The sequence below is a fragment of the Rhinolophus hipposideros genome (assembly GCF_964194185.1).
Source record: "Rhinolophus hipposideros genome assembly, chromosome: 3".
Lineage (NCBI taxonomy): Eukaryota > Metazoa > Chordata > Mammalia > Chiroptera > Rhinolophidae > Rhinolophus > Rhinolophus hipposideros.
In genome coordinates, this window is record NC_138049.1 from 39,318,916 (window position 1) to 39,341,665 (window position 22,750).

Here is a 22,750-nt window from a genome sequence, read left to right on the forward strand (position 1 = left end):
CCAAACCTATTTCCTGGAGAATAGAGATTATTGTTTCCAGCCTTTGCAACTCCACTAACACCCCTGAAAACCCAGCAGCATTCCAGGGTGCCCAAGTTTGTCCTGAGTCTCAGCTCACTGACCAGCAGCTCTCTTCACTCTCCACCAACCCTCCATCAAGGCCTGGAACTCCTTCCAAACAAGTCCGCCAACCTCCAGAGAGTACTGCCATTTCCAATCTATGAAGAGAGGCCAGGAAACCAGCTGGTTCCTGCGATTTGAAGAGAAGTATACAATTTGAAAAGGTAGAGAGTCTTTTAAAAAGTCAAGAACATATTCTCTAGAGTAGCAACCCCAGATTGCTGGAACTTTGGCAGAGGCAAGAATAGCCCACCAGGCTTGCCACTTTCTTTAGCCACTGACTTGGAGGGAGCAGACTAAAGTCCGGAGGAGAGTCATACAGCCTGGACAGGGTTAAATGCAGGAAACACTGCATTTAACAGTGTTTCTTTCTGAAGAGAGAAGAGACCGTAGTTCCCTGGGGATGGTTCCACTCGGCAAAGAGAAATTCACCCATTCTATATAAAGGCATGAATGTCACAGAAATTATGCAAGAACTCTACCCAAAAACTCATCATCATCATCATCATGAGTGCTTCTTAAATTTTGAAGTACATAAGAATTATGTGGAGAGCTAATTAAAACACAGGTTCAGGACCTTACTCTCAGAAATCCTGATTCTGCCCTCGGGAGAATCTGGCCTGATTGACTTTTGTTCCAACTCAGTTGATATTTGCAAAAAATGTTGCTAACTAATGAATATGTCTTAAATTTCCTCGGACTACTAAGTAGCAGGGAAAACAATCAATGCCCTCTTTATTTATGTCACAAATTCAAAAGAAGAAAGTTTGGAGATTCTCTATTCCGCCATATTTCCTAATATAGAAATTCCATCTCTGATATCCTTTTAAAAATATGCCTTGTAACTGCAGTGATGGAGGGCTTACCATTTCACATTTTAGCCCAACACACTTTTGGATTTGCTATAAAAACCCTCCATTGAGATATTAGTCTGACCTTCCTCTGGAGAGATTTATTTACATTTCAAAGGGTAAGAATAAAAACTAGGATCCTTCTCAGGAGGGGAGGGGAGACAGCTGTCCCTTCCCATAAAAACACCGAGATTTATAAATTGGTGTTCTTTGCCTTCATTACAAACTCTGATATGGGTCAGAAGACACGAGGTCTACTTCTCGTTGGGTTTTCATAGGGTTAAGAATGGGGCCAAAAGGCAACTGGTAAAGGCTTTGGCCATAAGCAAACAATAATCCTCTCTGCTTCAGAAAACCTGAGTTCACATTCAGGTAATATTAATAAAAAATGTTTTAAAAACTTTATAATCCCATGACACCTAAAAAGCAGTATGAACATAAGTATCTATGAGAGAGGTTACTTGCTTTGAAAGACTGAGGTTATGCAGAAATTATTTTGCAGTTTATACATTTAATGTTTACTATATGTGAAGTGGTATTTTCTATGAATTAACTTTTATTACAACTTTAGAATAATAGATTTAGTCCCAAATTTTAATGTTCCTATGAGAGCTGTGAAAGGAATATATAGCCTACAGAATATATTTCACAAGTGAGTAACCTGGATAAATTAGTATATATGTATATATGGTTTGTTATATAATAAGTATATATGGTTTGTTTGTTTTTCATTTTTAGAAAAATTTACTTTCTTCTTATAGAAACTTTTGCATTCATTTGTAACTTCTCAGAGTTTTTTTTAGTGAACTTTGTATTTAAAAAGAGCTTTTAGTACTCTGAAATATACTTTATCTGTCAAATACTTTTCATGCCTTATTACTTTACTTATTGTCTTGACAACTTTATATCCTATGAGATAATTACTATCTGTCATTGTTAGAAATGAGGAAACTACACCTGATATCTATGTAATTTCATTAACAATTGTCACCCCAATAAATTAAAAAAAAAAAAGAAATGAGGAAACTGAGACACAGGAAAAGTTAAATAATTTACCAAAGTCCATCCAGTTAATTAGTTTCAAAACTTAAGTGCAGCCAAGCAATTAAGTAGGTATACTGAGTTTACTCTGAATAACTCATATGCTCTCTAATTATAAAAATTAAATTAGTAAAAGAACCTAGTGGCATAGTCAGTACTTGGTTTACTTTTTTTTTTTCAAAGTCATAAGATTATAAAAACAGATGAGAAGACAAAAGGTCATATTCTGTGTAATAGCTATACAAATTATTGTTTAATATGTTCTTTTTTTAGATAAATCAGTTTGATTTTTTTTAAAGATTTTATTGGGGAAGGGGAACAGGACTTTATTGGGGAACAGTGTGTACTTCCAGGACTTTTTTCCAAGTCAAGTTGTTGTCCTTTCAATCTTAGTTGTGGAGGGTGCCATTCAGCTTCAAGTTGTTGTCCTTTCAGTTTTAGTTGTGGAGGGCGCAGCTCAGCTCCAGGTCCAGCTGCCATTACAAGTTGCAAGGGGTGCAGCCCACCATCCCTTGAGGGAGTTGAACCGGCCACCTTGTGGTTGAGAGCCCACTGGCCCATGTGGGAATCGAACTGGCAGCCTTCGGAGTTAGAAACACGGAGCTCCAACCATCTGAGCCACTGGGCCGACCCCAGTTTGATTTTTTAACAGCATTTCTCTTCCTCATAATATTCAATTCACAAATGACCATTTATAAAAAGCATGCCAAAAATCCGAAAAAATCCTCTGACCTTTGATAATGATGTAATTTAATTTCCCACAGAATGGGAAAATTACTGACACTGGCGATTCGTAACTGACATCTTTAGGTTAGTTACACATAGTTAATTAAAATCAATGTTTGCCAACTAACTTACTATGTATCTTGGCAATAAGTATACTTGATATTCGCTGTCAGAGTACAGATTATAATGAATTTATGTCATGTGAATATGCTTTCACATATAGTTCTATTATTAAAGGGCAAAACAGCTTTGGAAATTATTTGAAAACAGGAAAGAGCAGAAAATTAATAAGTCTGTTTTAGCTAATTTTAGCCCATATATTTTTAAAATAAATTTTATTTTTGAACAATTTTAGATTTACATGAAAATGTGAAGATAGTACAGAGAGTTCCATTACCCCACACCCAATTTCCCCTATTATTAACATTTTATATTAATATATGATACATTATTATTAACTGAAGTCCATACTTTATTCAGTTTTCCTTAGTTTTTACCTAATGTCTTTATTCTGTTCCAGGATCCCACCCAAAATACCACATTACATTTAACAGCCATGTTTCCTTAGGCTCTTCTTGGCTGTGACAGTTTCTCAGTTTCTTGTTGTTGATGACCTTGAGAATTTTGAGAAGTCCTGGTCAGTATTTTATAAAACATCTCTCTACTGAGATTTGCCTTGTGTTTTTCTCATAATTAGACTGGGCTTAGGAGTTTGGGGGAGGAAGACCACAGAATTAAAGTGTCACGTAGTCACATCATATCAAGGGTACATGTATCAAAATGGCTTATCACGGTTGGTGTTAACCAACTGGCTATGGTAGTGCTTGTCAGTTTCTACACTCTAAAGTTACCCTTTTTCCTTTTCCCATAGTGTTCTTTGAAAAGAAGTGTGCAGTCCACACTTAAGGAATAGAGAGATGTGTACCTTTTAAATCTAAATAAGATGGAATTTATAATTTTGAAAGCGCACACTATTTAAAAAATGAAATAATGAAAGTCCTGGTGAGTTTTGGCATCTTGAACTTTACACAGTTAAGATCCTATTCTTGGCACTTGGTCGGAATACTCTCTGTGTAATACCATTTGGATACTCTGAAAACTTTCCCAGTTTTTCAGATTATTTATTTGATAAGGCTTTGTTTATCAAGCACTATTCTGGACTCTGATATCAAATCTGAGACATCATCCTTGCCCTCAGGAGGTTTAAATTCCCATCCGAAATACTCTCCATTCTGAAAACCAAGACTTTCCTCATTTCTCTTGCTATGGTATCTGGAATATTTGCAAATTCAAATATTTTTTAAAACTAACTACCCCCAAACACCCAACTACATCATATTCAAAGGTGAAAGGCTGAAAACTTTTCCTCTAAAACTAGGGACAAGATAAGGATACCCATTCTCAACACTCCTAGTCAGCATATTACTAGAAGTCCTGGCTAGAAGCAATCAGCAAGAAAAAGAAATGAAGAAGTAAAATTGTCTCCATTTAGAGATGGCATGATCTTATATATAGAAAATCCCGAAGACTCCACCAAAACACTGTTCGAACTAATAACTGAATTCAGTAAAGTGGCACAAAAGAAAATCAATGTACAAAAATCAGTTGTGTTTCTATACACAAAAAATTATCTGAACAAAAAATAAAGAAAACAGTCCCATTTATAATAGCATCGAAAACAATAAAATACTTAAGAATAAATTTAGCCAAGGAAGTGAAAGATCTGTACACTGTAAACTATAAGACATTGATGAAAGAAATTGAAGACGATAGAAATAAATAAATAAATATTTCATGTTCATGATTCGGTAGAATCAATATTGTCAAAATGCTCATACTACTCAAAGTAATCTATAGATTCAATACAATGCCTATCAACATTCCAATGGCATTTTTTAAAGAAATAGAAAAAACAATCCTAAATTCATGTGTAATCACCAAAGAACTGAATAGCCAAAGCAATCCTGAGAAAGAAGAGCAAAGCTGGAGGCTCCACAATTCCTAATTTCAAGCAATATTACAAAGCTATAGTAATCAAAGCAGTATAATATAGGCATAAAAAGAGACACAGAGGCTAATGAAGCAGAATTAAAACCCAGAAATAAACTCATGGGTTTTTTTTATATAAGGTCAATTAATATTTGACAAAGTAGCCAAGAATACTCAATAAAGATACTCTCTTCAATAAATGGTGCTGGGAAAACTGGATATTCACATGCAAAAGAATGAAACCATATCTCTATCTCATACCACTCACAAAAGTTAACTGAAAATAAGTTAAAGACTTAAATATAACCCTAATCATCCTAGAAGAAAACATAGAGGAAAAGCTCCTTGACATGGGTCTTAGCAATGGATATGGAAATGACACCCAAAGCACAAGCAACAAGCAACAAAAGCAAAAATTAACAAGTTAGACTACATCAAGCTAAAATGCTTCTGCACAACCAAAGAAGCTATCAGCAAAATGAAAGGGCAACCTATGGAATGGGAGAAAATATTTGCAAACCACGTGTCTGATAAGAGGTTAATATCCAAAATATACAAGGAACTCATACGACTCGATAGCAAAGAAACAAAAAACAAAAACAAAACAAAAATAAAAACCCACAAATAACCCAACTAAAAAATGGGCAAAGGACCTGACAGACATTTTTCCAAAGAAGATATTCAAAAAGCCAGCAGGTACAGGAAAAGTTACCTTCACTGAAATGCAAATCAAAACCACAATGAGCTATTACGTCACACTATTATTGGGAATGCAAATTGGTGCAGCCACTATGGAAAACAGCATGGGGTTTTCTTAAAAAATTAAAAATAGAACTATCTTGTAAGCCAGCAATTCTACTTCTGGCTATAAATCTAAAGGAAATGAAGTCACACTATCTTGAAGTGATATCTGAACATCTGAACCTATATGTTCATGGTAGCATTATTTCCAATAGCCAAGACATGGGAACAACCTAATTGTCCATCAATAGATGAATGGATAAAGATAATAGAATATTATGCATCCATAAAAATGAAGGAAATCCTGCCCCTTGTGACAACATAGATGAACCTTGAGGGTATTATGCAAAGTGAAATATGTCACATTGAGAAAGACAAATAATGAGTGGTCTTACTTACTTGTGGAATCTTAAACAAAAAAACAAAACAAAAACAATCTCATAGAAACAGAAAACAGAAGATGGTTGCCAGGGACAGGGGATGAGGGGTGGAGGAAATACAGGAAGGTGGACAAAGGGTATAAACTTCCAGTTATAAGATTAATAAGTCTTGGGATGTAACGTACAGCATGGTGACTACAGTTAATATTGTATGTTTGAAAGTTGCTAAGAGAGTTGATTTTAAAAGTTCTCACCACAAAAAAAGAATTGTTAACTGTGTGGTGATGGATGTGTTAACTAACCTTATTGTGGTAATGATTTTGCAACATGTACATATGGAATTACTACATTGTACACTTTAAACTTACATTATGTTATATATCAATTATATCTCAATAAATATGAGGGGGGGAAACTATCCTCATTTTTCAAATATATGGCACAATGTATTATTACTGGGGAAAAGAATTAACATTCCTCCCTCTCTTCTTAAAAAACATATTTTTCCTGCTTTAGGAAAACATGGATCTGATTTCTTGGAAGTAGATTTTCCCTGAATCCTTTCTCAAAAATGAACTGGACATGGACTATTGTGTGCTGCCTCCTAGTTTTGTCTGCTCCTTGTCCATACTTGAAAGAGCAAAGTGTGCATGCTGGGATGGGAGATGCACCATCATTGCTGTCACTTTTATATCAGCTAAGGTGTCTTTGGTTGGAAGTTACAAAAATCCCTCAGCCAAAATGACTTAAATAATAGAAAGTCATTAATTCATATATCAGGAAGTCCTGAACATTCAGTGAACAGGTTTCAGGGCATTGATGCAGGTTTCAGGGCATTGACTCACCGATGTCATCATGGACCCTGCTTCTTTCACATTACCACGATCCACATTACCATTTCTCCACATTACCATGATCAGGGTCCTGGCTTCCTTCTCAGGCTGGTAATGAGATGGGTGTAGCAGTTCCAGGCATCATATGTGAGTACAGACCCAACAAGGTCTACAGGCAGAAATGGGACTGTGTCTTAGCACAGGGAGCCTTACCCAGGGGCTCTCACCCATCCTGGTCATGGGAAAGAACTAGGTCCCTGGACTGCATGCTCGTAAACCAGTTCCTGGCAGAAGAATAAGAATACCCTAGTTGACTCAGACCAATTAGGATTGCCCCCTGAACTGGAGATTACACTGGAATCACATACAGGACAGATGAGTATCTAAACGAAATTGGGGTCCTGTGAAGAGAGAATAAGGAGGGAATGGATCTTGTGTAGGAAACCTAGGCCTGCTATACTCTTCCAGTATTTCCTGGCAGGTGAGTTGATTGAAACCTACTTTTAAAGTACATATTGTTTTTCTCTGACTTTCTCACCCTCTGCCTTCTCTTAAGGATTTTTGCCAAATCAAGTTTTTCTCCAAAGTAATAGCTCTTTGCTTTCCTGATACATATTGAAGTACATTTTTGCTATAATTCCTTTTACTTTGTAAGCCTGATTCCAAGTAGAGATTATTTTAGGTACAAGACTCCTTTCTCATGCCTTCTTGGTATTTGGCTTATACTAACTTTTTTGGATAATTTTCCCCTTTTATCTCAGCCCAGAAAAAGTACCTGCTTCTTACCCTAAGGAGCCAGATTTCTTTAACTTCTCACAGAGGTCCATCCCCTCGGTGTTCTGTCTTCCACAAAGTTCACTCTGTGACCAGAATTGATATATAAAGATGTACTGAATATTGCTAGTCTGGGGTAAAAGAGGTGTTTTGGATATTCAACAGTGAAACATAAAATCCTTTATGTTATATATTTTCAGAGACCCCTCTATATGCCTTCTTAACTTTATATACTTTCTTAACTCTGCCTTAGGCATTCAATGTAGGCAAGTCACAACCATCGTGGAAACACAGAAATGGCACTATCGCCTATTGTCTACTACTTGTCCTCAACAACTCTCACCCCAGCAATTCTTTCCCCAACTTCTCAGTATTATTTGGGGGAAAATGAGAGTTCCACTAATTGTTGGCCTAAGGAAATCCTAAATGGCCAATATCTTACGTTTAAAATCAACTTCACTCTTTTCATGAAAATTATACTCCTAATCTTCTGTTATGGGATTGAAAATGATCTGCAGCTTCCTTTTCGTGCATGGCCCTAACAACCAGTACATGAAATATTGATGAGTTTCTTCTTTCTGTTTCTTTATTTATAATGAACTTATATGCTTTACTATTTACTTTGTATCTTTATAGTGGTTCCTTGTCTTGTTATGTATCCTACGTACACCAGCTAGGGATATGAATACCAGAGATTCATATAAAGAACATCAACATGATTTACACTTAATATTTAAGCATTATTAGTATATTATATCCAAGGCCCATGCTCAAGAAATGTGTGCCATTATTGAGACAAATGTGGGTGTGGCGAGAAAAGCACCAACGGTAGAATCAAAAGAGCCAAGTTTGAGCATCAGCCACTTACTTGCTCTGTGGCCTTATGGGAAGGAATATTTAACTTATGGCCACAGTTCTTTTTGAGTACACTGAAGCTAATAATATTCATCTCAAAGAATATTTTTAGATTCAGTGAAATCATTGGCATGAAAGTGCATTGTGAGAAATATGAGACATTGTAGGGTATTACTATTATCACAGAGGCCACAAAAACAAAATAAGGATGTGGAAAAGTACTTTGTTTTAAGAAAACTAAAACAGTTTGTCAACACAGGGAGAGAAAAAAGCTAAATTAGCAGATGGCTTTACTCAGACAAAAATATGCAACTCTGGACATCAATGCCCTGCTCACATTTCCTCTGCCCACCCTGGAGGTCAGCTGTGCCTGGGTAGACAATTTGCTTACCTCCAGTGACTTCTTACCATTATGCATTTCTTTGCCCTTAGGCTACCTGGGGCGTTAATGTCCTGACTGCAAACTTCAACCAATAATAATGGGGGATCTTGAAGAGTAAATACTCCCACTTCCCTGTCCCTCCTTAGGACTTTTTCAGATGTGTTTTGCTATCTCTCGAGGGTCCCCTGTAGTAACAAACCCCAGTTATTCACAGCAGGAACCTGCACAGTAACAACCCACCATCTTTTTCATGTCTCCCTCCATTTGCTGTCCCATGTCCCCTCTCTCTCACCGAGCTTTCTGTGATCACTTTCCAAATAAACTACTTGCACCCAAATCCTTGTTGCTGAATGTGGTTTGGGGTGAAACCCAAAGGAAGACATCTCACAATTTCATTTTCTTAATTCACTTAAGTCAATATGTAAAACTTGTTTAACAGATGTATGTTTGTGGTGGTTCACATTCTGTTTCTGTCATTGCTTGTCATTGTTCTTTCTATAAAGGTAACGTGAGAAATTGGAGAGTAGGACAGGAAGAAGAAAGAGGAAAAAGGTGAAGGACTGAAAGCTAAGCTCCTTTACTTAAGTGAATAAACATTTCTGGAAAAGGAGGTAGCACTTTGAAGCTGTGAATAACACCAATCATGAGGCAGAGGTGAGAGAGAACAGTGTGAAGCACCCGATGGAAAGGATGGAAGATAATGTCATTGTTCTGACCCCAATATTCCTTTGGATATATTTTTTCTAAATCTGGATGCTTCTCATTGCTTTTTATGGCCCCCACTTTTTGTACTCCCTGAATTCCTCCTTCTTAACTCCATTTTGCATCCTACAGAGTGACACAATCAAATCTTCAAATTAGAAAAGAGAAGGCGCTTCAAGCAGGATTGTGCCCAAATGCACTGCTTCACCTCTAAGTTCTCAACTTGGATGGGCTGCCTGGAGACCAGCCTGTTGTTCGCCAACGCTAAGGACAGGCCAGGACCTGAGAGGAGCAAGTATAGAGAGAAGGAGACTTTCCCAGAGTGCTCGTTCTCCCACACTGAATTTCAACCTAGCCAAAGATTAATAACACTCTTAAGCATTATGCTTTTCTTTCTTTCTACACTTCCCATTCTCTGGAAGGATTGGAAAAAGGACCAGAAATTCACAAAAGAATAGAAAACCTATATTATTTCTCATCTAGATATTTTAATATCATCTCTGGGAGAGGTTTCCTAACTTCAACATTAACTTTATAAAGTGCACGTGGATTGTTCCTTTCCTGGGTGCCCTTGAGGAGCCAAAGGTAATTCTGGTAAGAATGGAGAGGGCGTCTATGTTGGGTTGTTAACAAGGAAGAGACGGGACCATTTCACTGAAGGACACTGGGGCCAGTGACTGGTGCAGAGGCCTGGCCTGCCTTGGGCGATGACGCAGATTCTCCGGGGACCTGTGCTGCGTCTCCTCGGCCCACCTGGGATTTTTGCTGTGGTTGTAGAGGACCTTTCCATGTATGCTGACAGAGTCCCATTTCAGGTGTTCTCTTCATCTCTCATTCTTTCCCAAGTCCTCCTCTAAAGCAGTGGGAGCTTATACAGCTGAGTGCAGAGCAAGCCCAGAGTGTAGGGAAGACACGCCTCCAGTCATGCTCAGCTAATGACTAAGGCAGCGTGGACGCCAGGGGATAAAGGCTTAGCCTCCCGTTCTTTGGAGGGACAATTCTGAGGCACATGCTATGGGGTTCTCAGAAGACTGGAGCCCGTTGCCCTCAGTGGTAGTTAGCTAGCTCAATCGCATAGCTTTGCTGACTTTTCTATTTCTTCACATGTTAACTTATTCATGATTTTTCTATTGAGGATTAATTGACATACTAACATTCTATTAGTTTCAGGTGTACAACATAATGATTCAAAATTTGTACACATTGTGAAATGCTCACAATAAGTCTAGATAGCATCACTATACATAGCTATAAAATTATTTTTGTACGATGAGCACTTTTATAATTTACTCTCTTAGCAACTTTCAAACATGCAATACAGTACTGTTAACCATAGTTGCCATGCTGTACATTACATCCCCCGGACTTATTTATTTTGTAACTGAAAGTTTGTACCTTTTGCCTCCTTTCACCCTTTAGCCTACCCCTCATCCCCTGCCTCTGGCAAACACCAATCTGTTCTCTGTATCTATGAGCTTGGTTTTTTGTTTTATTTTTTTTAGATTCTACATATAAGTGAGATCAGACAGTATTTGTCTTTCTCTGACTTATTTCACTTAGGAAATGCCCTCAATGTCCATTCATGTTGTCACAAATGGCAAGAATTCATTCTTTTTTAATGGATGAATAGAATTCCATTATGTGTGTTTGTGTGTGTATAACATATTTATATATGATACGTTTTATATATTATAATGTAAATACATATATATCACATTTTCTTTATTCATTCATCTGTCATTGGACACTTAGGTTGTTTCCATATCTTGGTAATTATAAATAATGCTGCAATAAACATAGGGGTACATATGTTTTCAAATTAGTGTTTATGGTTTTGCTTTTTGTTCTGTTTTGGTTTTGGATAAATACCCAGAAGTGGAATTGCTGGATCATATGGTAGTTCTATTTTTAGTTTTTTGATGGACCTTTATATTGTTTTCCCTAGTGGCTGCACCAATTAATAATCCCAACAATGCACAAGGGGTCCCTTTTCTCTACATCTTTGTCAGCATTTGTTATCTCTTGTACTTTTGATAATAACTATTCTTACAAGTGTAAAGTTATATCTCATTGAGTTTTGATTTGCATTTCCTTCATAATTACTAATATTGAACATCTCTTTATGTACTTGTTAGCCATCTGTATGTCTTCTTTGTCCATCTGTTTGTCTTCTTTATGTACTTGTTAGCCTTCTGTATGTCTATTCAGATCCTCTGCCTGTGTTTTTTTTTTCTCTTGAGTTTTATGAGTTCTTTGTATATTTTGGATATTAACTTCTTTTTTTTTTTTTTTTTTTTTTTTTTTGCTGGGTACAGTGAACTTTATTGACGGTGCATGACAAGGCTGGGCTCCCTTAGCCCCTACCCTTTAGGGCGTCTGGGATGGAGACGAGGTCAGGAGATTCTCAGTGTGTTGGGGGATCAATTTGGGAAAAGGACTCTACAGTAGTCGAGGGCCTCTCTTCCTCTTGCTGGGGCTTGGGGTCCAGGGGGCTCTTACTCCTTGGAGGCCATGTAGGCCATGAGGTCCACCACCCTGTTGCTGTAGCCAAATTCATTGTCATACCAGGAAACGAGCTTGACAAAGTGGTCGTTGAGGGCAATGCCAGCCCCAGCATCAAAGGTGGAAGAGTGGGTATCACTGTTAAAGTCGCAGGAAACAACCTGGTCCTCAGTGTAGCCCAGGATGCCCTTGAGGGGGCCGTCCGATGCCTGCTTCACCACTTTCTTGATGTCATCGTATTTGGCAGCTTTCTCCAGGCGGCAGGTCAGATCCACAACCGACACATTGGGGGTAGGGACGCGGAAGGCCATGCCAGTGAGCTTTCCATTCAGCTCAGGGATGACCTTGCCCACAGCCTTAGCAGCGCCAGTAGAAGCAGGGATAATGTTCTGGGAAGCCCCTCGGCCATCACGCCACAGCTTCCCAGAGGGACCATCCACGGTCTTCTGGGTGGCAGTGATGGCATGGACTGTGGTCATGAGTCCCTCCACGATGCCAAAGTTATCATGGATGACCTTGGCCAGGGGGGCCAAGCAGTTGGTGGTACAGGACGCATTGCTGACAATCTTGAGGGACTTGTCATACTTCTCATGGTTCACACCCATCACAAACATGGGGGCATCCGCAGAAGGGGCAGAGATGATGACCCTCTTGGCTCCACCCTTCAAGTGGGCCCCTGCCTTCTCCAAGGTAGTGAAGACCCCAGTGGACTCCACAACATACTCAGCACCAGCATCACCCCATTTGATGTTGGCGGGATCTCGCTCCTGGAAGATGGTAATGGACTTTCCATTGATGACAAGCTTCCCATTCTCAGCCTTGACTGTGCCTTTGAACTTGCCATGGGTGGAATCATACTGGAACATGTAGACCATGTAGTTGAGGTCAATGAAGGGGTCATTGATGGCAACAATATCTACTTTGCCAGAGTTAAAAGCAGCCCTGGTGACCAGGCGCCCAATTCGGCCAAATCCGTTCACTCCGACCTTCACCATCGTGTCTCAGGGTCGTGCTGGTACTGCGCAGGAAGACGCGGCTGTCTGTCGAACGGGAGGAGCAGAGAGCCTGGATATTAACTTCTTATCGGATATATGATTTACAAATATTTTCTCCCATTCACTTATTTTCCTTCTCTCAGTAAGCGCACTCCCTTCCCTCCTACCTTCTGGAGTCATCTCGCAAATAAACTACTGAAACTTAAGTCCTACCTCAGGCTCTGCTTTTGAGGGGACCCAAATTAATACAGTGATGCCAGGTATAACTCTAGAAAGCAGACCTTCAGGATAGTATTCTGAAAAAGAATTACTCACCAGTCAAATGAAAACAAAAACTGCACTGCTGATAGTAATTGTGGCCTAAACACCAATGTCTCAACTGTGTTGGATAGGTTGTAGAAGGGGGAAGCATTGCTTATCTGGTATCTCTAATATGGGAATGAAAGGAGGCCATGGGAATTTTACATGGAGTGGAATTGGCTGGCTTTGGTAAACTGCCTTAGAAGCTTTAAAGAATGTCTTAAAGAAAGAGAGAGATTAAGTTCAGTTCATCCAACCCTTAGGGGTGACATGAACCCCCTAAGTTCATGTCACCACTCTCTGTTGCTTCAGTGATTTTCTATCAGTCCACACTTCTGGCCTCATGCAATGTTCCCTGTGACCACCTGAGGAGGAGGGAAAAAAAAACCCGAAATCTGTTGTAAAGATGGTTTGATTCAATACGCTAATATGAGCACAAATGGTCTGCTATTACACTATAGCCCATTCATCGGTAGCCCTAAAACTCTCAGTTCTCATAGAGTTTGGAACAGGCATTTGATGTATGGAGAAAGAACTAGCCTGACAGAAGGATATATATGCTCTCCTGTGCAGTGGATAATTATTTGGCTGATTAGTCAGGGCCTGGAATGAGCAAGACTATATATCTAGTATAAAGAGATTTGGGGAAGAGGCATATGGAAACACATATCGGAATAGAAACCAAGGTGTACATCTTTATTTCTCACACTAATGTATATCAGATAGCATCCATCACCAAGGAAGCTCTTAAAAACCAGGTAGACAGAATTCTCCTTGGGTCAATGTTAGCTTCTATTCTTCTATTCTAGCTTCTATTCTTGATACTCCCCAAAGCTAGTGCAATGGACCCATGAACATAGTAGCCTTGTTGGCAGGTATGGAGGCTATGCATGGCCCCAACAGCATTGGATCTTTCTCACCAAACTGACATAGCTACTGATTCTGCAGAAGTTCTGGCTTCTCAGCAGGAAAGACCAGTACTCAGCATCGGGAAGGGTATCAATCCTCAAGGACCCTGCCAGGCAAGTTAGTGGCAAGTTGATTACATCAGATCCCTCACCTTCCCCATACCTGGAAGGGTAGGGTTGGTGAGAAAGTGATTCATCCTTGCAGGAAGCATCTCCTATTCTGGATATGTGCTTGGCTTCTTTGCCCATGGTATCTCTTTTAAGATTACTATCTGAGGACCCAGTTAAGGACAACATTCAGCAGGGTTGGGAGTAGTCCTACAGGATGTGGTTTATGTATCAGGCCAATGGCCAATTATGGTGCTGTGTACTCAGCAGCTAGAATATGTGTGTCTAGAAACCAAGGAGGGGAAGTTGGAATGACCCCTCTCACCATCATACCCAGTAAACCGCTTGCAGAATTTGTGCTTCCTATTCCCACGTCCTTAGGCTCTGTTAGATTCCAGGTCTTGGTTACTAGTGGGGGTGGGAGGGAGAAGCGCACTTCTAGTAAGGGACACAGTAAGAGTTTCACAGAACCTATAGCTATGACAACTACCTGCTCACTTTGGCTCTTTATGCTGAAGGACTCGCAGATAAAGACAGGCATCATTTATACTGGAAGTGTAATTGCTCTGATTATCATGAACATCTACAATTGTTGCTAAATAATGGAGACAAGAAGGAGTCTTTCTAGATCTCAAAATATTCACTGGGATTCACCTTATTCTTCCAAGCCTGATGATAACACTGAATGAAAAATTGTAGCAACCTCAGTCTGACATGAGCAAGCCCACCAAGGGCTTACGCTCCTCAAGGATGAAGGCCTGAGTCTCCCCACCAAGCAAATAACAGACCAGCCGAAGTGCTTGGCACGGGGGAGCAACATCTGGAATGGGTGATGGAGAAGGGACCTCATGAATATCAATTATGGCCTTTGGGCTGGTGGCAGCAAGGAACATCTGCTTGATACACTAACTCTCTTGCCTTTAAGTCCTTTTGAGAATTATCAGCGGGGCATGACCTTAAACAATTCGTGACAGAATGGATTTTATGTAGGTCAAGAATGGATCTGAAAGGTGTAAGCGATAGACTGTAAGAGATACTTTTGATGCCTCACACCGCTTCCTTTGATTTCAGCTGCAGACGTGTTGGACAGTTCCTACGCAGGCAGCAGTTCCCCCTCACTCCTGCTGCATCTCTGTCTCCCCATCGCACAGCTCTCCTCAAAGCCACAGGAGCTCGCTAAGCCCATTCTGAATGACCAGACCTATTGGGAACTTACTTCCTCTGGGAGCCACCCTCAACCAAGGAGTGAAGGGAGTCAGTGGATAAATGTGCAGCCTTTTGTCCTTGGGAAGAAAAATTCTGAGATATGTACATTCTAAAGGGTTCCTCGGAGAGTCCCTGGCGGGATTAAGTCGCAACTGATCAAAGTGGCAGCCAGCTCATAATGTTTCCTCTACTGGCTCTTCCTTCTTATCTCTGTCAGTTTCTCTGCTTCCCGAGATCACCTACCAACTAAACTACCTGATTTATTCTCTGCTTTCAGAGGAACCCAAATTATGTGGATAAAGCAGTAGCGACTTGTTGATCATAAGGTTACAGAAAGGGTTGGCTTTGTTAATAAAGGAAAAGCAATACATAGTGTAACTGCAGAATCTGGTCCTATCCTGTTTCTAACAAGACCTGGAACCAAAGTTTAAACCTTGGCTACACCACTTACGAGTAACACTTTGAACCCTTAACTGCTACCTCTTAGAGCCCCATTCTGAATCTTGGATCAAGGACACAGGTTTGAACCTTGCCTCCTGTCTTCTTCTTTTTTTTTTTATTGGGGAAGGGGAACAGGACTTTATTGGGGAACAGTGTGTACTTCCAGGATGTTTTTCCAAGTCAAGTTGTTGTCCTTTAAATCTTAGTTGTGCAGGGTGCCGTTCAGCTTCAAGTTGCTGTCCTTTCAGTCTTAGTTGTGGAGGGTGCAGCTCAGCTCCAGGTCCAGCTGCCATTGCAAGTTGCAGGGCGTGCAGCCCACCATCCCTTCAGGGAGTTGAACCGGCAACCTTGTGGTTGAGAGCCCGCGCTCCAACCAACTGAGCCATCTGGAAGGTAGCTCAGCTCAAGGTGCCATGTTCAATCTTAGTTGCAGGGGGCGGAGCCCACCATCCCTTGCGGGACTTGAGGAATTGAACTGGCAACCTTGTGGTTGAGAGCCCACTGGCCCATGTGGGAATCGAACCGGCAGCCTTCGGAGTTAGGAGCATGGAGCTCTAACCACCTGAGCCATTGGGCTGGCCCGCCTCCTGTCTTCTTGCCAGTCAACTTGCAAATAAAGCTCCTTTCTTTTCCCAAAAGTCGGTCCCATAGTATTGGCTTCTATATGTGCCTGGCAGTGAACAGTTGTTCAGTAACAGTAGTTTTTGGTGGAGGGAGTGAAGTCAACCAAATTTCAGAAACAAATACTTATTGAGCATATATTATATATTGAGCATTTTAGAAGGTATCCGATATCATTTTCAATTGATTGGAGTGACAAAGAGGATTTTTCTATACTCATGTGAAAGGAACGAAAAAAAAAAAGTGAAAAGAGAAAGGAGCACGTAGCAAGACATCAACAAATCAACAAATGACAAATTCTTTTATAGTGCTGTCTAACCAGCTTGCAGCCATCTGCATTTACCATCTATCTGGATAGATCTACACCTTGATTGAGAATTATACTGTGTACGATGCTTTGGGTGGGTTAGAGGGTGAAACTGAGCGTTGGGACATGACTGATTTGTGGTATATCCAAATAAACATAACAAAATTGTGTTCTAAAATATAAACTAATTCATCATGTTATATGTGAGAAATACTTAGAAACTGTCAAGATTATTTAGTCCAATGTCCTTGCTTTCCAGATGAAGAAAATGAGGTGGCTTTGTGGCACAAACTGGCCTGGAATATCAGTATTCTGATGCTCTTTCCATCATACTTGGAGACTTGCACCAAGAGAAGAGCAGTCATTTGGAAAATGTTTAATGCAAAATATTTTCTGTATTTGAGTGAAGTCTTATGTATGAGCACACATCTAAATCCTAGCTGTAATGCTAAGCTTTACGTACCTGGGGTTCATCTAGGTTTTCTGGGAGGCTTAATAGAAAAATACAATAAATGATATTTTATAAGTTTTTATTAAATTTTATAACCCATGTTATCACTTGTTAGGACCCCTGCTGGGAGAGTCATTAGCTTCATCGTTAATCAGCCACCACTACCACTTTCTTCTTCTCTCCCCCTACCATTTCTAACAATTCAGAATGTTTGTGTGTGTGTGGGGCGGGGGGGGGGGGGGGATTTGAGAGCCTGTGAGACATCACTGCAAATATAAATCATACTTGAAATAGCAGGGTCTGGAGGTATTAGTATAAGAAATTTCTAATTACTTTCTCTTCCTCAGCCTCAAAGTCATGTCTTTTATCTTATGGATGTTTCAGATCCATCATATCTATTCTTACTGTCATATTTTAGATCAGTGGTCCATCCTCTGTCACTTGAATAAGTGCAATAGCCTCCTAGCTAATTAGTCTCCTTGTCTGTAAAGTTGCTCTTATAATCCATTTTCCACAGTCACAAGAATTATGTTACCAAAATACAAATCTGATTATTTCATGCTCCTGCTTAAAGCCCTTCAGTGGCTTATCATTGCCTTCAGAATAAAGTTTCAACCTCCTTATCAAGGTAAATAAGTACCCCCCCATTCCTCCCACCTACAAATAATCTTGATATCTGCTCTGCTCTACCTCATATTTGAAATCAAACTCTTTGCTCCAGCCATACTGTACCCTTGCTCTTCCCTAAATCGGCTATGTTCTCTCTCATTTCCAGGGCTTTGTGCTTGCTATCCTCAGAGCTTGCTGTCTATATTCCCAATCCCTCTTTAGGGGTCCCTTCAAACATTACCTTTTTGTGTGTGTGAAGCCTTCTCTGAGACCCAAGGCTAGGTTAAGTGACGCTCTTGCGAGTTCCTTTAACACTTACCACACTGCATTGCACCTTATTCTTTACTTGTCTTTTCCACCGGACTGCTAATTTCTTGAGGACAGAGAGTCATTCTTAGTCACCACTGCAGCCTCAGTACGTAAGGTAGCACCTGGTAAACAATAGACATCATTTGATAAATAGTTCTGCTTAAACAATCTCATGGAAGAAACAGGTACTAAACAAAGATTTCTTGCCTAACTAGCTTTTCCCGTTTTCTCTCCTACTACACACTTCCTTCAATGAATTTTTAAAAAGTAAGATTCTGGGTGATGGGATTACTCTTTATATGTATTATTTAAATTAAATACAATTCTACAGATAACCTGTTTTTATCCCATTGTGGTAGGGCAAAATAATAAATTCATGGAATAACACTAGATGTCATTTGAGCGTAGTATTTAGGAAAAGGCTCCTGTTGAGCGACGCTGTATAGTGATGACAGGAATCCACGTGACGGGGTTCAGAGGGAACTACTAGTGGACCAGGGTTGCAATCTCTAACTCCCAAGTTGCAGTGGGAAGGGACTGATAACGCCATCTCTTTTCAGAGGAGGAACTTGAGGGGCAGCAAACAGGTTCAGTGACTCAGCTGAGCCTACACATTGGTTTCCTTGTTTATAGACCTTTACCCTTTCCATTATATCATAGAAACAAAAACACCTTCTTTGCCCTAGCAAGACTTAGCTAAACAAACGTAGGGAAACATAGGGAACCTTTTGAGTGTACACATCTGCTTAGCATGTAAAGGACGTGAGAAATCTAAAATGATTGTGACTCTTCCATGCCTAGAATTTGATGAAAGAACACTAGCTCCTAGTAATTCTCTTTAATTCCACTTAATCATTAGAGCTTAAGAAGGGAGCAAAATTTGCATGGTATTTGTTTCTGGCCATCTGCTCCATTCAGAACCTTGGAACTACACAACTTACTTTTTTGGAAGGTCTATTTGGGGTTGGGGTGGGGGGTGAGCTGACTACCTACCAACTGGGAAAAGATGTAGCCAATTTCAGGCTTCCTTTCTGAAATTCCAACAGTTCAGGAAGTATTTCAAGATCCTATTCAATCTTCACCTTGTTGGTTTAGATTTTGGGTCACAGACACTTTAAGTTAATTGGGCCAGCAAACAGATTTATTAACAACCTCAGATTTATGTGATGGTTATTTAAATGCTAAATAAAAGTCACACATTATAATGTGAGGGGATTCAGTTCTGCAAAACTGCATGGAGAACAGATTTTTTTTTTCAAGGTACAAGTCTACATTTTCAAAGTTTGTGTTAAGATTGCCCCCAAACGACTTATTCAACACAAGTTACACGTTAAAAAAAAAAAAATCACTTGATCTGCAGGAGTTGAGATATTAGGAGAAAATCAGTAAGAAATAAACATATTTAGAACGGTGAAAATGCACAAATAGTGACACATTTTGGCGCTGCCCCAGATCCTTAAGGAACTGACATCTCGTTCCATCTTTTGTTATTCCCTTTTACTTCCAACCATCTAGATTTCATATATGTCTCAGGCTCCATTAAAGTGGGAAAAAGTCGGGATTTGATGCTATACCAATTGATGCTCTCTCCACACAGACACTTGACGTTGAATGAGGGACAGTGCCTGGGCCATAGCATGGTAGGTCGTCCTAAGACCCTATAACAACCATGTTTGTGTGAGTTTGGAAGGGTCGGTCAGGGCAGCGATGATCGGATTCCTGCGACTTCAGTGCTCACGTCTCCGTCGCTGAAGTCAGCGCTGGGAGGGAGCTGGATGTGAACGTGCAGCTCTGGGGGGTAAGAGCCACGGGGGCCAGTTGCACGCGATAATGCACGTGGAAAGGCTCAGTAAATCGGCACGCCTTCTGCAAAGCGAAGGTGACCACGACCCCATCATGTCTGGCCGAATATTTCACCTAGAGCTGCACGCACGGCACCCGGGGTTCACCCACCCGCCGGGGCTCGGCAGTGCGGTCCGCAGGGGGCAACACCTGGCGGCGGAGGCCCAGCGCCCTTCGCGAGGCTCCAGCACCGAGAGCGGCGCTGCGGGGCTGGCTGCGCTGCGGGGCTGGCGGCGGCGCGGGGCGGGGCTTGGCTGCGGGGAAATGACGTCGCCAGCCCCGCGCGCCCCGCGGGCCGCGAACCGCGCGCCGGGGTAACGGAGGTTCCGCCGCTCCCGCGGCCTCCGCCGTGTCCCCGCCTACCCCCGCAGCAGCCGCCGCGCCTCCTCCTCCCTCCGCAGCTCCCGCGGCGGCCGTCTCGCTGCGTCCCCGCTACCAGGTGGGGTGGGACCCGTGGGGCCGCGCTGCCGGCGACCCCTCCGCCGGGCGCGAGCTGAAAAGCGGGCGACAGCGGGCCGGGCGTGTGTCCCGCGCGGGGGCCGGAGGGGCCGCCCGGTCCCAGGACGGGGCTGACCCGGGGGTCGCGGGCGGGAGGGTGCCTGCCGCTGCGGCGGGAAGGCGCGGGGGTCGGGTCGGGGCGCGGCGCGGCCGCCCCGGCTCTGGCCTCCCAGACGCCGTTGATTCGCGGAGCGCCCCCGAGCGCGGGGACAGGTGCCCCGGCCGGGGTCTGTCGGGAAGATGGCGACCCCAGGCATGAGCTGGCAGCAGCACTGTTACGGCGGCTCGGCGGCCGGGGCCACCAAATTCACGCCCTCGCCGGCCGCCGCGCCGCAGGCGGGACACGGCGTGGACTACAGCCAGGACCTGCACCTGAAGATGAGCAAGAAAATCGCCCAGCTCACCAAGGTAAGGGCGGGCGGGCCGCGCGGGGCTCACCTGCCCAGGTGGGAGGCTGCGCGCCCTGCGCCGGGGCGCGTTGGCGGGGGCTGTCGCGGGGAAGCAGCAACTGCAGACTTGCCTCCAAAAACCCTTCCAACTTCGGGGGAATCTGGCAACGTTCATTTACACTAGACAGCTCAACGGCACGGCGGGGTTCGTGGGACCTGTACCCGGCTGCCCGTTAGGGGTAAGCCCGCACACACACAACGCCTTAGGAGCTGCTTCCTTTATTCCACAATAGTCAGCCTCATTAGTTTTGCTTTCACGCGTCCGCCAAGGCTCCACGAGGCATTACACTACAGGACTGTGTGAAGTGCAGTACCGTGTTTACCCAATGTGACCCGGGATCTTTGGAATTAATCAGCTTTTTTTAATAGGTTACGTAGTTAAAGGGAGAATAAATCTGAGCAATGTAGGAGGGTAACTTAATGAGTCATTCCTTATCCTGACAGAATGTCAAACAAGGTTTATTAGATGAATCATGTGTCTGCCTTCAGTTAAATGTTTCAATTTACCAGAAGTTAATTTTCAAAGAGCAAATAGCCTGCAAATTTGGCCAACTGTTGTTTTAGGACGGTACTTGGATGGCAAGCGTTTACAAGTTTAGTAAATGTTGATAATGAGAAAGAGTTGATATCTGTGAAGCAAGAGGAATTTAGATTGATTATATTGTCCTGTTTAGATATCGGGAGCAATCTTTCAATATCCATTAAGTGAGAAGAGTGATTGGTGGTCTGACAGTTCATAAGGGTGATAGACCCTACAGCATTTAAGCTCAATCAGCAAACCAGTTTTTAGGACCCTTGTTGGTATGCTAAAGAGAGGTGCTCATTATGGGGTTTTTTTACTAGATAACCTCTAAAGTCTGACTCTTTCACCACAAAATTCTCATTATATAATTCCATTACTACTTAGCAGTTTTGAGAAAGTAAAGGAAAACAGAGTTCAAGAGAGGAAAAGAAGGAAGTGGGAGTGAAAAGGATGAAAAGAGGGTAAAAATATTTTGATGAAGAAATGTGATTGAGGGTAGAAAAAAGAACGTAAAAAGATTAAAGAATGAGGAATCAAATGAAAGAGCAAAGGAGAGGGTGGGTATACGTACTCAACCATGCAAAACAAGGCACCATTCTGTAAAGTTAGACTTTTTGTTTTATATCAGCACTGTCTAGGAGGGTGCTGTGTGTCCAGTTTTTACTGTGTCCTCTTGTGACACAGGATCCCCAAATTCAGAGAAAGTAAGGTACAAGAAGGAACGATACTATACCATCAAAACATTTATACATTTGGGAGCTAAAAGCTAGGGTTCCTGAAATCGTGTTTGATCTTCAGAATACTGATGTCCAAAATTAAGCACCTGGATATTTATTTATTCTGATCTTCTCTTATGGTGTGTCCACAACATCCATTGTTTTTATTTTACATCATCCTACAGAGCCCTGCTCTAACTAATAAAAACCTTCAATAAGATGGTAGTGGAACTGTGTACAGTTCTATAAAAGAAGTTTCTCATCTCTCCAGCACACTACTTTTCTTTTTACTTATGCTTTTTCAATTTCCAGAAAAAATATAATGTAGCACAACTGTTTAAGTGGGAATATTGATAGAAATTGCTGTCACTTTCTCTCTTTCCACTACCTACCTCAAATCTAATGAGGCGGGAGGCTGTCCCCAGGCCAGTGCTCTCATCACAGCTTGAGTGCTGCACCTAATCTTTACTGAGTGTAACTGGGGACTCCTGATTTAGTGTTTATGGTTACAGTATTTAAACACTTGCACCACTCGCTCTGTTAAGTGCCTCAGACATTTAATCCCTTATAC

At 41.5% G+C, this 22,750-nt stretch overlaps 2 protein-coding genes across 9 annotated transcripts in view; one reads left to right on the forward strand and one right to left on the reverse strand.

Annotated features, from left to right (window-relative positions):
• Positions 1-11,849: 11,849 nt before the first annotated feature.
• LOC308496107 (glyceraldehyde-3-phosphate dehydrogenase) lies at positions 11,850-12,906 on the reverse strand. Its single transcript, XM_081044802.1, has one exon. The coding sequence runs from the start codon at positions 12,889-12,891 to the stop codon at positions 11,890-11,892; it is 1,002 nt and encodes a 333-aa protein (XP_080900928.1). The 5' UTR covers positions 12,892-12,906; the 3' UTR covers positions 11,850-11,889.
• A 7,676-nt stretch (positions 12,907-20,582) lies between these two features.
• The window catches only part of FAM184A (family with sequence similarity 184 member A), a 106,884-nt gene continuing 104,716 nt past the window's right edge, over positions 20,583-22,750 (forward strand). For all 8 annotated transcript variants that reach the window (XM_081044803.1, XM_081044806.1, XM_081044805.1 and 5 more), the window contains exon 1: positions 20,583-20,899. In XM_081044803.1, coding sequence (XP_080900929.1) covers positions 20,732-20,899 — 168 coding nt within the window. In that variant the 5' untranslated portion in view covers positions 20,583-20,731. The remainder of the gene's footprint in view (positions 20,900-22,750) is intronic.